Genomic DNA, 15,585 nt, shown 5'->3' on the forward strand with positions numbered 1-15,585 from the left:
GTGGGTTTCCTCCAGGTGACTGTCTGTGAGGAGTGTGGTGTGGTCTCCCTGTGTCTGCGTGGGTTTCCTCTGGGCGACTGTCTGTGAGGAGTGTGGTGTGTTCTCTCTGTATCTGTGTGGGTTTCCTCTGGGTGACTGTCTGTGAGGAGTGTGGTGTGTTCTCCCTGTGTCTGCGTGGGTTTCCTCTGGGCGACTGTCTGTGAGGAGTGTGGTGTGTTCTCTCTGTATCTGTGTGGGTTTCCTCCGGGTGACTGTCTGTGAGGGGTGTGGCGTGTTCTCCCTGTGTCAGCGTGGGTTTCCTCCGGGTGACTGTCTGTGAGGAGTGTGGCGTGTTCTCTCTGTGTCTGTGTGGGTTTCCTCCGGGTGACTGTCTGTGAGGAGTGTGGTGTGTTCTCCCTGTGTCTGCGTGGGTTTCCTCTGGGCGACTGTCTGTGAGGAGTGTGGTGTGTTCTCTCTGTATCTGTGTGGGTTTCCTCCGGGTGACTGTCTGTGAGGGGTGTGGCGTGTTCTCCCTGTGTCAGCGTGGGTTTCCTCCGGGTGACTGTCTGTGAGGAGTGTGGCGTGTTCTCTCTGTGTCTGTGTGGGTTTCCTCCGGGTGACTGTCTGTGAGGAGTGTGGTGTGTTCTCCCTGTGTCTGTGTGGGTTTCCTCCGGGTGACTGTCTGTGAGGAGTGTGGTGTGTTCTCCCTGTGTCTGTGTGGGTTTCCTCCAGAAACAGCGTGAACAGAATGTGAACAGCGTAAAATACTGTAAACCTGTAAAATCACTGACAACTTTATGAGATACATTTCGCTGGTGGAACACACTGACCACTGCAGTGATATTGATGTGTGTGGCAATACCCAAATTATATCCAATCACCAGAACTACAGTCCCAAAGTGACTGTCATTAATGCAGTGTTAATGACTGATGCTCCACAGTTTTTAATCTGTACTCATGAATAGTTTCTCTTACGTGGCCAATGAGGAGTGGAAGTCCCAGGTAGGTGTTTCTACAAAAGTGTCCAGGGTGTGGAAGTGCAGTACAGATGTTTGTAATAATATTTCACCCAATGTTAATTATTGACTTGTAAGAAATGTGTGTCGATAAAGAGTCATTACTAGAGATTTCCAGTAAAAAACAAACAAAAGTTATACAATAGGGACTTCTAATATAGAGGCCAGTGAGTGCAGTATACAGTAAGTGTTTCTAATCAATTGGCCATTGCGTATTACTAAAAAGAGTGACCCAATTGTAGCTAGACCTTGAGACTTGCAGTTCGATGCTTCTTTTGGCTCGCTTCTTTTGTTCTGTCCTTGGCATCTCTGTTGTGCAATGAGTTTCTCCCTCTCTTGGTCACGCAAGAAGGACAGGGAGAAGTAGGGAAACTGTAACTTGAGTTTTCACATTCCTATGAGAAACTCACACGGATTCCAGCCACAAGAACTGCTTCTCGCGCAGAGAATCCGGCCTGTCGCCAGTTTTATTTCTGAAAATATGGGTACGGCGTCCCTGTTGTGTACTTAAGGCTTATATAACACACTGAGAGGGGTTTTGTGATTTTGTTGGGTATTTAAAAAGGGGACATTTTGGTATGCCACAAAAGCATTTATCTTTCTTCCTGTGCTCGTCTTCTGTCTTTTCCTTCCTTCCTATTTGGGCTAAGGGTTAGCGTATCTGAAAAGCTTCCCTAGTGCATAAAGATGGAAGTGGAGCGCTATCTCCAAAAGGGCCTGGGAAAGGTGGCGTTTAGGAGGCCGTGCTGCGTTGTGCTTGAAGTGAAGAACTGTTAGTGTTGGCACCGTTCATTGCCAGTTTATCACTATTTAAGACTTGTGTTGGAGCGCTTTCCAGTGTTGTGCTGTTGTAGACGTTCTGCTGTCCAAGAACTGATTTGGACTTCAAGTATTTATACAGATTATCAGAGCCGGTTTAATGACTGCGTGTTCTAAAAGCCAGGTTTGCCCTGAGAGAAAGCAGGGTGTTTTGGCTTGTGGGCAGTGATACCTCAGTGGTGAGCCTTTAGAGGAATCTCAGTGGCTGCTGTTGTGTCCTGATATGATTGTGATATTATGTATATTTTGGCAGTGTCTGGATCTGAAGTGGCAAATAACATGAATAAGTTCTTGCTTCTCCTTTTTTGGGCTATGGGAAAGCAGCTCAGAGTCAAAGGACATGAGGAAGACAAACCATGTCCAAATGTGAATTCTTGCCTGTTTGTTTTCTTAAAGTCATCCCACTTGAAACTCTATAGCCAGATGAGCTTGCATAATGCCTGCGCCGGACAATGGACGGCCTTCTTCCATCAGCTACATTCCCTGCTGACATGGACACAAAGAAGCTACTGGCACAACTCCCCATCACTCTACACTGTAATAATCTAAAGCCATCTCAGCATTCACTCATCTGTGCAGAGGGAGACTCTACTGGGATCAAGGCTGAGAAAATATAGTGCTGAAAGTTTTTTAACTATAGTTAGTGGTTGCTGAAACATCAGCATGAGGTGGGGGTCACTTACAAAGCTGCAGTTGTGTTTACAATATCTGGCCAGACCTAAGCAAATTTAGATGTTTGCAAAAGTTCTAGCTTACACGGTCTTTGCTAAAATGAAGGGAAGTTATACACAGCACGGTAGCGTCGCTGTAGTGTCCAGGATCCTGGGGTTGTGGGGGGTTCGAGCCCCACTCCTTGTGACTGTTTGTGAGGAGTTTGTTGTGTTCTCCCTGTATCTGGATGGTGCTCCATTTCCAGGTGCTCCCATTTCCTCCCAAAGTCCAAAAACACACAATTGGCTTCTCAAAAAGTAGCCGAGTGTGTGTCGCCCTGCGAAGGATTGGCGCCCACTCCAGGGTATGTTCCCGCCTTGCACCCAGTGATTCCAGGTGGGTTCTGGACCAACCCCAACCCTGAATTGAAGAAGTGGCAATAAATGACTGAATGAAAATTAGTGAGAGGCTCACAGTAATCACCTACTGTTTACTTGCAAATATCTTAAACATAAAATGTAGCCCCCTGTGAAGGACTGGCGCCCCCTCCAGGGTGTATTCCCACCTTGCGCCCAACGATTCCAGGTAGGCTCTGGACCCACCGCAACCCTGAACTGGATAAGTGCTTACAGATAATGAATGAATGAATGAATGAATAAAATGTAGCCTCTGTGTAAGTGATGATATATGTATATTTTGCAGTTTATTCATTATCATATATAAGCGAATACTCAGAAGTTCAACAGACGTATATACTTGTACAATTGTGGAGCTTTTCCAATGCATCATACCTACTCTACACTGTAAAAGATTGCTGTAAATTTACAGCGAGTCTGCTACAGTAATTTACTGTAAATCACAGTATTTACAGTAAATTACTGTATTATTCAATTACAGTAATATGCTGTAAATTTGAAATACAGTAGTGTTCCTGTAAAAATACAGTAAATGGCTGAGAACTCTGCTGCCACTATTTTACTGTAAAATTTACAAGAAATGTTTTACAGTGTACTCAAATCTGCTCACCTCTACTTGGTCGTGAACACCCCCCCACACACACACACACTAAGGGCAGTCATCCCAGTACTCAGGGAGCAGTTGGGGGTTAGTTGCCATGGATGCTCCTTTTCTGCCTCTGCCTCTGCCTCCTAATTTTACTTCAAATCGGTAACCTTCCTTTCCCAATCCCACTTCCCTAACCATTAGAGTATTAGGTCTGATGCCTTACTGACCTTGCACTCGAGGGCCCTGTAATATTCCATCCCCTGCTAGCGATCATCTGACAGTTAATAATAACCAGGAACACAATATTTCATATTTTATTGAATGTTTTTATAACTGTGAATACGTTTTATTGAACATCCCAAACAGTTGGACAACACTAAGAGCAAGGACTAGACGTAATACGAAGTGTCTCCAGATGATTAGTTTATAGCATTAAAAACATTGGAGCTGTTTCTTATTTAGTTAGTTTTTTTCACATGGGACAGTGACGCAGTCTCCTCGTACAAAAACAATCAGCTCTGGAACATTGCTACCTCCTGTGCGCTAATGCTGCTGTTAGAATGACTCTGCACATTTTTTTTTTGAGGTTTTTGTTGGATCTCAAGAGGCATTTTCCCACAAAGATTCTGATTCATTTCAAATCCTTTACTGTTCTCATTTTGCTGATTGCCTGAGAGATGAATTACTGACAGAGCCGATGGAAACCTGGAGAACAGAACAGGCCACTTCAATAATAACAGTGTAATGTGAAGCTTGGAGATCAAAAGTGCGTCATTTCTGATACATCTTCTGTTCCAAACTGGCTGTGAATCATGTGTTCGGAAAACTGCCTACTGCCATGTAAAGTTTGTTTTTCCCCCATTGTGGCTAGCATTAAAATCAGAAAAGGAATTGAGCCATCTGCAGCAAATAAAACATTCTGGGAGGCCAACGACCAAGGCCAGTAATGCACAAGTAGCAGTAGGGGCTCTAGGAAGAGGATGGCATGGGAGGGGGGTGTTCCAGTAAAATGAAACTCAGTTAAATATTACATCACTGCAACCTTAAACGATTACTATAAGTGGAGAAAACTAGTAAAGTACTGTGTTTATTCAAATCTTATACTTCTATGTATTTGCAAGAAAGGAATTCTGCTTTTTACTCTGATACCTTTTAGCCTTTATATTAAATATTGGTTACAAAAATGGAAATAATTCAATAATAATTATGCAGGTGGTGATAATGTTCTGGCTTATTAGTGTGTGTTCATAGTGAGTGCATTACCATACTAGTGTTTACAGTGTTTTTGTGAACAGATTACAGTGCATTGACTTTAGGTTTTGTGAGCTGATGTATATGTGTTTAGGTTTGTAATCTGATTACTACTCGAGTCATTCATTCATTCATTCCTTCGTTCATAGTCTGTAAGCGCTTATCCACTTCAGATTGGCAGTGGGTCCGGGGATCCCACCCTGTAGGGGGCGCCAGTCCCTTTCAGGGGCGATTACACACTCACACTATGGACACTTTTGAGTCGCCAATCCACCTACCAACGTGTGTTTTTGTACCATGGGAGGAAACCCATACAGACACAGGGAGAACACACCGCACTCCTCACAAAATGTGTCCTGAGGCAGGGTTCCAACCCCCATGACAAGAGCAATTTTACACATATATTCTATGAGATAATGTATGACACTTTAAAATGTTATGAATACAGAATTCATAGGAACTGTTACCAAAATGGGGTCTTCATGATTGTCACTGACAATGCTATTTTATCTGAACTCGTAACGGACTGTTACTTTTAGACAGTGTTATGAAGGCAAGAAATTAGTCGTCGATGACGTGTGCAGACGACTTGAGGTTCTCTGTCTATTACTGTAAGCTGAGGTTAGACCGGGGCACCGCTACAGACATGCATTTCCTGATGACACAATGAAGCTACTGTGGTCTTAACACCTGACATCACATATTAGCTTTTTAAAGAGTAGCAGTGGCGTAAAAGACTCCTGTTTTCCTGTCTCCCTAGCACAGACCAGGTGTGCCTCATTAAATGTTTTCTCACTGTAAGGAAGAGGATGTTGAAGTCCACTGAGCTTGGATAGGAAGGAAGAAATAGTCTTTAATTACTGAAAAGAATCGCATACATTTAGGGTCAGCTGTGTCTAAGGTAAACAATTAATGTGTAAGTATTCAACTTCTATTTTGCTAAAAATCCCACGTCTAATTTCCTGGACAGTGCTTTAATTAATAGAGCTTTGGCCTTTCTGGCTTTCCCATAACCTGATATAAACATTCTCTTTGTTTTATATTTATTTTATTACTATTATGAATTCCTTTAAGCAGAAATGTGAGAAACTTGTCTCCTCCATAAAGAGTTTTGACCACATTCCCTTTAGAAAAGCTATAGCCTTTTTAAGGACATCTCTCTCTTAATCCTTTAAAAAGTGACAGCTTTATTTTAAAAACCATCCTCCTCAGTCCTCCATTCGTGTAAGAGCATGTCATCACAACGAGTGCATTATGAAATCGCATCTGACACTTGTTGAATGTCATTAACCTGCTCGTTTTTAGCAAAAAAAAGTTTTTTTTTCTTTTCTCTCCAGCTGGTCATTTGAGCTGTGAGCTGTAGTTCATGTCCCCAGGCTCCTTGATCTGCTGCAATGACCTCGTCATGAACCAGATATCAAGGGGCTGCCTCCTTTGTAAAGGACCAGCAGCAATCTCCCACTCACTGCAGTCCAAAGCAAAAGACTCTCATTTGACAGTAGTTCTGCTGAAAAGATTAGAGCCTGTATATGAACCTGTGCAGCTGTGGCCGAACCCAGTTCCGGTGAAAAATTCCTCCAGAGTAACTTTCAAAGCTGTTGATATTAGCAAATGATATATATTTTTATTAGTTGCGCTTTGGTGAGGCTCAGTTTTATCAGCTGCTCTAAAGGTTTCTTTTAAATGCTGCCTGCAGTGCATAAAATGGACCTGAAACATAAAGGTATACAACGCATTTGTGACCAGTGCTAGCTGTTATCACTGGACTGCCATGTTGATTTAGTACACGTGCACGAGATTGCACCAGTGGAGGAAGAGGACTGGAAGAGGAAAAATAAAGAAGAAACAAATATGAAATACTACCTTAATAGCTAATAGCTGCTGCCTTTGTTGGGGCTGAGGAGGATTTTTTGCTTTAATGGAACACCAAAATGGTAGGGCCACAATAAATCTAAAATATTAACTCACTGTTGAGTCTGTTTGTGTGCTGTAAACCAGACTGATGTGTTTTTGAAGCCCCAGTGTCTGTAAATGAGTAAAAAACAAAGTGGCTCGGTCTGGTATGCTAGGCTTTCTCTCTCTCTGCTCATGGGAGAGAATAGACATCTGTCTGTGGTTGTTTTTGTTGTTTTTGTTTTTTTGGACAAAGGAGAGAATTCCCCACATTCAAAAGCTTTATTTAAAAAAAAGCAATATTTGCTTATTTTTGCAGTTTCGGATCACTGAGGTGTAAATTTCTCCAAACTCAGGAGACGGCTAACTGCATTAGCAAATGTGCTACAAAACTAACCCTAGCTACAAATGAGTTTCTGTGGTAATTCAACAAGTGAATAAAAACTTACAGACCAGTTTAATTTCAGTTGTTTTTCTTCTCAAACACACTGTTCCACATTGAAAGAGGTGGAGATCCTGAATGTAAACAACTGAGAGATAATTGTGTTTCCCTATAATCATAAACTTCCTCTTTAATGTTCTAGAAATGTTGATAACTGATTTGCAGAGAAAAGCATATTGTAATTTAGTAAATTAGTGTAATCATAGTTTCTTTGCAGAATATTTAACATATCGTTAGTCAATTAAAAAATTGAATTAAGTATAAATAAATAAATAAAGTATCTCAGTTTTTGATGATTTTTAATTTTCTACATTTGAACACATTAGCTGTGCTTCTAATAGACCAATAGAAATGCTCCAAAATTACTCTATTCAAAGGGTTTCCTTCTCCAATAAAGTTACTGTTTTGGGGATACGTGTTTTTCTTTGGACAGTGGACAATAAAATGGCTTTCACATCCACAAGTTGAAAGTAAGTACCTGTACAGATCTCTGATCACAATCCTGATGAACACTATACTCAGACTTAGAGAAAACCTTAGAGACTCTGTGGATGAGTGTGTATTTGATTTTTGTGAAGAAAGTCTTCTTTTGCAGCAGCTTGCAGCGTTTACGTATTTTCACCTCAGACGATAAACCCAGAAAACCAAGGCATATGGTCATACATATGGTCTATTTACATTTCTTACTGCTCTATAAGAGGAGAACTAGCATCGGGCCATGGTTTCAGTGGTTGAAACCGGTGCTTAATCTCATGATGCTTAGCATGATTTAGAAAAACAAAGCAGTGGTCATTTGGTACTTGATGTGCTAAAAAGTAAACATATTTAAGGAGGTCTGAGGTAGAGTTTCACCGAATCTCACTGGAGTCAGTGGCTGAAAGCTTAAATACGTCCAGTTCTTATTCTGAGAAAAAGTTAACTTTGGTTTCAAGTCAAAACACAATTGGCGTAGGATACAAGCAGGACACTCGTATTTAACCAAGAACAACACAAAAGCCTCAAACGCTGTGTTAACAGTCAAAATGTCAATGTTTAACTTGCCCACTCCTTACTCTTTGAAAGAGTTTGTGATTGCTGGGTTCATGAGAAACAGATAATAACTTTGACCAATGAATCAACTGTTTGTAGTAAATACATTTAAAGCATTTAAAGTTCCTGCTCCAAAGAGACAATATTTCCTGATGATATCAGCGATATATTCTTTTGTAATGTTTTAAAACATAAGGCTTTTATAGCCACCAGGAAATATACATGAAGGAAGTGGCTTTTGAAATCCTTCAATGTGGTTTTTAATCATCCCAAAAAAAAAAAAAACTTAAACAAAAAACTGACTTCATTTGAATGCTATCTGCGTGAGTCACACTGTGGCTTTGTTTTTCCCATCTTGAGATTGTTGTAGAACACAGACAGGATTCATGCTGCAGTTTTACAAGATTCCGAAAGGATTCTCAAAACATGTTCATTGTTCCAGGCTTTCATTCGAAAGACAGGTTTATCGTCAAAGTGTTGAGTGTTGGCCGGAATGTGAGAAATTCCTCCTGCCAGGACGGACTCGGGAACGCAGCCAGACCCCCAAGATTCATCTCTGCGTTTCACAAATCCACTCCAGGCCTTTCTTTAGACTGGACCAGTGCATTAAAGGAAATCTAACTTTGAGGCTAAAGTCTAACATGAGAATAACATTCCGTGCTGTTCTCAGTTTAAGCAACTTGTAAACCTCCCTGTCATTTACACGTTTCAAGTAGTTAGTGGTTTTGTAAAAACCAGTGTGAGCCAGTTTTTTTTGGGGGGGGGGATAAAATCCAACTTAAAAGGACCACCCCCTACATTCAGCCTTTATTCCAAAGCCACTCCTCTAACACACTTACAACAGACCGGCCGTTCAATTTGCTGATTGCTATTGGCATGCACAGTGTAATTCAGTAAATGTAACCAAAAACAGCCACTCCAGCTTTAAGAAAGTCCTCTTTTTTCCTCATTTGCTTATAGCAGCACTCTATGGTATTGATATGACATAGGCCTGTATTACAGTAATTCTTAGCAATGTACTGTTGTGGCTGTATATTTATTGAACAGCATTTATCATTCTGAATTACACAGCTGGGTGTGTGTATATGAGCTGATGGGTGTGTGATTGGCCAGAAGTGATATTTGATTGAGAGCTCATGTGTTTTTCCCACCAGATGTTAGCCATTTCCACTTCCACCCACCAGTTAGGACTCATCCAATCACAACTCCCCTAATGCTACAACATTCTAAGTGTTGAGGCTAGCGTGTGTGTCCTTTGAGACTCCGGAAAGAGCAGTGTTTCTTTTTGAACTGCTTTGGACAGTGTAGCAGGCTTAAGACATTTTTTATGGGTCAGCAGTAAAGAAAAGTGATGCCTGACTAAGCTCTTGTACAGTAGCACTTTCATACAGCTTTGGGAGTATTCAGCACACAGCTGGATAAAACAGATGTTCTTTTTTTTGTCGTAATGTTGTCCAAGTTTATTTCCAGTTCATTTCAAAGTGGCATCATTATTGTGTTGTTGTTGTTGTTTTTTTAAATAATTTATTTATTTTTAATTTATTTACGTATTTTCTTACAAAATATGTAAACACAAATAATATGTTATATATTATAACAATAATATGATGCAGGTAAGCAACTGACCAATCACTGAATGTTTTATTTTTTGACGTTCATAGTCTGAGAAATCAGGGATTGTGGTATTTAAATTGAGATTAATTACATAACGCAATAAACATGACAAATTTTGGAACACAGCATTACACTGGAAGGTATATAGTACTCTCAAGATCTAGTTTGCGAATGACACACTAGATTATGGGAAATCTAAGGCCATGAAGGGTTAAAAATCCACTACACAGAGCAGTTACAGAAAATGAAAGAATAAATGAATAATTCAAAATTGCAAAATTAATTAAGACGTAAACAAAGAATTTATAAAATGCTCTTTTCTAGAGGAACGCATGGTTTAAAGAGTTAATATTACTCAAAAATGATCATTTTCTGACTTAGTTCTGTGTAACCATTATCAGCATTCATTCATTCATTATCTGTAACCGCTTTTCCAATTCAGGGTCACTGTGGGTCCAGAGCCTACCTGGAATCATTGGGCGCAAGGCGGGAATACACCCTGGAGGGGGCGCTAGTCCTTCACAGGGCAACACACACATATTCACTCACACACACGGACACTTTTGAGTCGCCAATCCACCTACCAACGGTGGACTGTGGGAGGAAACCGGAGCACCCGGAGGAAATCCACGCAGACACAGGGAGAACACACCACACTCCTCACAGACAGTCACCCGGAGGAAACCCACACAGACACAGGGAGAACACACCACACTCCTCACAGACAGTCACCCGGAGGAAACCCACACAGACACAGGGAGAACACACCACACTTCTCACAGACAGTCACCCGGAGGAAACCCACGCAGACACAGGGAGAACACACCACACTCCTCACAGACAGTTACCCGGAGGAAACCCACGCAGACACAGGGAGAACACACCACACTTCTCACAGACAGTCACCCGGAGCGGGAATTGAACCCACAACCTCCAGGCCCCTGGAGCTGTGTGACTGCAACACTACCTGCTGCGCCACTGTCAGCATTCAATGTTGGAAAATACATAAAAGGGCTGTATTTATGTTATAGACATCGTGACTCATGGTTCTATTCAGCATCACGTTTCTCTGCAGCTAACAATTGATCACAAGAGACTTTTCAGTATGCATTTGTTTACATCTCATATCAACCACTGAAATATATTTTTGGACATTTTAGACCGCAGTGGAATGTCCCTTCAGATCCCTCTGTAAACACTTTTCCCATGATTTCAGCGATAAACAGCTTCCATCGGGAGTAGTTTTTGTAGGTGACTCCTTGTTTGGTTTTCACAAACTGCTCCGATATTGTGATGTGGCTTTTCTTACTCCTCTGAGATATGATGCTGATTACGCCTGAGAGTGGACTGGGATTTCCTATAGATAACTGCCCACATCGCAAGCGCAAGTCCGGTTTCCTGGATAAAAGATACTGACCGCTGTGTGCTACTGACTGCACACGTCAATAGGGGCTACAGATAAAAGTGATGGTGTCAGGCCTGAGGGGATTTACACGGGATAGGATTTCTCTGCTCTGTTGAGTTTTGTACCTTTTTCAGTCAGAGTGTTTACGCTGTGGTCGTTTCCAATCAGACAGAACATTAAAATAAGCTCCTTGTTTTTAAACTTATTGTCCATTTACTCAAAGCCACTGACCACATAGGTGTCCATTATCGTTCAGCAAATACAGACAATCTGTTGCTTCGCATACTTTGTTGACACCCACAATTTTCATTCACAGCACTGATGGCATCATGTTAGTGTGTGTAGCTGGTATCAGACACGGCAGGGCCCACTCACTCTGCACTCTTATACACGCCAACCTCAGAGACAGGACACTCTTGGTTGGTGGACTATACTCTGTCCAGCGGTGACACTTAAGACACTTTAAAAACTCCAGCAGATCTGCAGCCAATCTATTAATGATGCCACTGTTAGTGCTGTGTGGCCCTTGACCTTTTAAAGGACACTGTGAAAGAGGACTGGACGACACATGTAATGGTAGATGCTTTTTATTGGTTTGTTATTCATCCATTAATCAAGATATGTTTGTGATACTGCAGCCCCTCCTTCTGAGTGTATATTTCTAAGACGGTTCTTGTTTGTGTTTCTCTGTCGTTCAGCTGCGATGCCTTGTACGATCCTGACGTTCATGTTCAAGCCGTACGAGCGCGGTGTGTACTGTAATGACGAGAGCATCAAATACCCCTACAAATCAGACACTATCTCCCACGGCATGATGGCCGCTGTCACCATTTCCTGCTCCATCATCATAGTGAGTCTCCAGCTATTCATGAAATATCAAAACCTTACTCATCAGAGCACTCATACTTACCTCAGGGGTAAGTTACAAGGAACCTATGTGTTTTCAGAATGACTTGTATTTGTATTTATGAAATATTTGAATAATGTGTGTGAAGGAACACTGTAAAAAACCAAATCATCAATTCTGTCAAACTCCTGAAATGCTAGAAAATGCTACATAATTAGCATATAACATATTAGCTTAGCATAGATTATATAAAAATGTTTTTTGACTTGTGTGTACCACATTAAATGCTGGTTTTTGACTACCAGTTGAAACTTATGAATGTTTTGCCTTTTCCTCTCCAGATTACATCGGGAGAAGCCTACTTGGTCCACACCAAGCGTCTGTACTCGAATTCTGGCTTTAATCAGTATGCAGCAGCGCTGTATAAAGTGGTGGGGACGTTTCTGTTCGGTGGCTGCGTGAGTCAGTCTCTGACGGACATGGCGAAGTTCACTATCGGACGCCCGCGGCCAAACTTCATGGCCGTTTGTGCTCCGGTCGTCTGCAATGGCTACATGCCGCACATCAACTGCACAGGAAACCCTCGCAACGTGACAGAGTCCAGGTACTGGAGCAGGACACAGGAAGGCCTGGGCGAAGGTCACGGCACCACTGACCTCTTTTCCCGTGTTTGTGTCTTTGTGGTGTCAGCTGTTGTTTTCACTTCCTGCTTCTTTTCACTTGTGCAGTTGTAGGATTTGACCTTTCTCACAAGGGGTTCTTTTGTTCGTGTCTCACAGGCTCGAGGCTTGAGGGACCCTATTTTTTTGCTTATGCCATAAATACACACGCCAATGATTTATACAGTTTCTGCAGGCTTCTATATTTAGGCATGTGCTAGAGTCCTCAGTATTATGTGACGTCTGAACAAAGACCCCGGCTTATTCCCTTCAAGAATGTAAGCCCCATGATAACTGAAGGGAAATTCACAAGATGTGACTTGAGTCCAGTTTAGGTTTTCTGATATTTACAAAGGTCAAAAACACAGTAAGTGCACACCCCAATCTCTCCCACGATCAAAGAAAAAACTTCCTTAGGCCTGAGTTATTTACGGCTGTGTTTTCTTTCTCCACTGCTCTAGGTTGTCCTTCTACTCAGGACACTCATCCTTTGGGATGTACTGCATGCTGTTTTTGGCGGTGAGTTGTTGCTCTTCTCCCAAAGAACCTCACATTTAATTGCTCATGTTGATCACTGATGGGTGTTACTTAAAATTCGGTGTCTTTATTAAACGAATATATCACAGTGTATGTGGATATTCAAATGAACACATCTAATTCTAATAACACTGTTTTGATCATTGTTTAAAATTACACCAAAGGATATCTTCTTCTTTCCAGAAAATGAGACAGAAACCAGGAAATATACAGATTTTTTTCAGTTTACAATTAATACAACCAGGTTTTCCCCCATTTTTCAGTACTTTCTGTGTGTCACACGTTTCCGCAGGATTGTGTGACATGATTCTCTACACATCCAAAGTTCACTTTTAGAAGCCAAGTAAAACCCAAATGTTCTGCACTGTTCAGGTCTGGACTGTGTGTTGGGGAGTACATTGATTTGAGAACGCCAGCAGATTTTGTTTGATATGATAACGTTCCCTTTTGTCTATTTCCTTTTATCAGTAATGGATTTTTGTCCGTGCAAAAACAAGAGTGGAGCTTTATTTATTTATTTAGTGAGTTTGTTAATCAGTGTTGGGCACACGTCAGGGGTTCTAGTTTCTCTTTTTATTTTAGTGCTATGCTAATCTGTTTTAGTTAGTTTCTTCCTTTGGATTTTCCCTATTTCTTTCTTTCATTAATTTCATTTAGTTGTTTATTTATTTAATCTTTTTATTGGTTGGTTATATATTTATTTATCTATTTTTGTTTGTTGGTTATTTATTTATTTGTTTGTTTATTTGTTTATTTAGTTTGTTGGCTATTTATTTATTTATTTTTGTTGGTTGTTTATTTATATATTTTGTTTGTTGGTTATTTATTTGATTATTTATTTATTTATTGTTGGCTATTTATTTATTTTTGTTGGTTGTTTATTTATTTATTTTGTTAGTTGTTTGCTTATTTATTTTTGGTTGTTGGTTATTTATTTGTTTGTTTATTTATTTATTTAGGTGGTTTATTTATTTATGTATTTATTAGTTTGTTTATTTATTTTGGTTGTTTATTTATTTATTTGTATTTGTTAGTTGGTTATTTATTTTTTTTGTTTGTTGGTTATTTATTTGATTATTTATTTATTGTTGGCTATTTATTTATTTTTGTTGGTTGTTTATTTATTTATTTTGTTTGTTGGTTATTTATTTATTAGTTGGTTATTTATTTATTTTGTTTGCTGGTTATTTATTTTGTTAGTTAGTTAGTTGTTTGCTTATTTATTTTTGGTTGTTGGTTATTTATTTGTTTGTTCATTTATTTTTGTTTGGTTGTTTGTTGGTTATTTATTTGTTTATTTTTGTCATTTTATTTATTTATTTAATCAGATGCCCTCAGGAATATTTTCAGAACAAAAACGTTTTTAGTAGAAATCAACATACGGTAGGTGCTTGACATTAACAGTAGGTCCGGAGCCTACTCGGAATCACTGGGCACATTTAAGGGAACACACCCGGGACAGGGCTGTATATGCACTGCTCTGTCTAAACAGTCTGCAGCAGACTTTGTTAAAACTGATAATCAAAATTAGTGCTTTAACACATTTCCCAGGAACCGCACAAAGGCACTCACTCAGAAGTGAATGTAGATATAATGACTCCTCCGTGTTGCACAATTACTGAAAGTGAGTTGGGAATAGTACTGGCCCAGACTGGGACATGGATAGAAAATGATTTCAGCCAGAGAGTAATTCAGGTTACTTCTTGTTTCTGCTCGTCGTGTCCAGACGTGTTTACACTTGTAACACTCTAATATTCTTCACACACTGGGTGATAGCGACCTGCTGGAAGAAGGGATTAACAGTGCAGGAAGTGTAACATTCAAATTCAAAAAGTGTTTTTTTTAGGTGCGGCTCTGTTTCCAGAAGGAGTGAAAATATTTTATGCAAAATCATCCCAAGGTGTTTTCCCCGATGATTTTGGCTTTAAGCAGATGTTATTAAGTTTGCCTTGGAGTTCATTGAGTTGGGATTGATTTATTGGGAGAATGCAGAGTTTGGAGGAGGTTTCCCTGATAAGTAGCTCTCGGTTTAACTGCTGACACAAATACATCAGCAGACCAGGGAACATCTGTGATTGTAGTTTGGGTTTAAAGGTTAGTAGATATCTCTGCTCCATATACAATACCTTATCTTTCCTGTTTTCCTTTCTCTCTCTTGATACCTCTAGCTATATGTGCAGGCACGAATGGCATTCAAATGGGCACGCCTCCTCCGACCCACAATTCAGTTCTTCCTGGTGGCCTTTGCTATTTACGTGGGATACACACGGGTATCTGACTACAAACACCACTGGAGCGATGTTGTAGTGGGGCTTTTGCAAGGGGCACTCATTGCAGTTCTTAATGTAAGTGATATCACAGTGATTGATAAGTCCGTTATAGGCAGGGATTAAATAAATGTAATACTACTCATAAATCCTTATTCATACAGTATTTTA

The 15,585-nt window shown here is 40.4% G+C and overlaps 1 protein-coding gene across 1 annotated transcript in view; it reads left to right on the top strand.

Annotated features, from left to right (window-relative positions):
• Positions 1-15,585, top strand: part of LOC136677858 (phospholipid phosphatase 2-like) — a 36,187-nt gene that overhangs the window by 16,500 nt on the left and 4,102 nt on the right. The window contains exons 2-5 of the mRNA XM_066655532.1: positions 11,803-11,954; positions 12,293-12,555; positions 13,072-13,129; positions 15,316-15,492. Of these exons, the coding sequence (XP_066511629.1) occupies positions 11,803-11,954; positions 12,293-12,555; positions 13,072-13,129; positions 15,316-15,492 (650 nt within the window). The remainder of the gene's footprint in view (positions 1-11,802; positions 11,955-12,292; positions 12,556-13,071; positions 13,130-15,315; positions 15,493-15,585) is intronic.

The sequence above is a fragment of the Hoplias malabaricus genome, chromosome Y (genome assembly GCF_029633855.1).
Source record: "Hoplias malabaricus isolate fHopMal1 chromosome Y, fHopMal1.hap1, whole genome shotgun sequence".
Taxonomy (NCBI): Eukaryota; Metazoa; Chordata; class Actinopteri; order Characiformes; family Erythrinidae; genus Hoplias; species Hoplias malabaricus.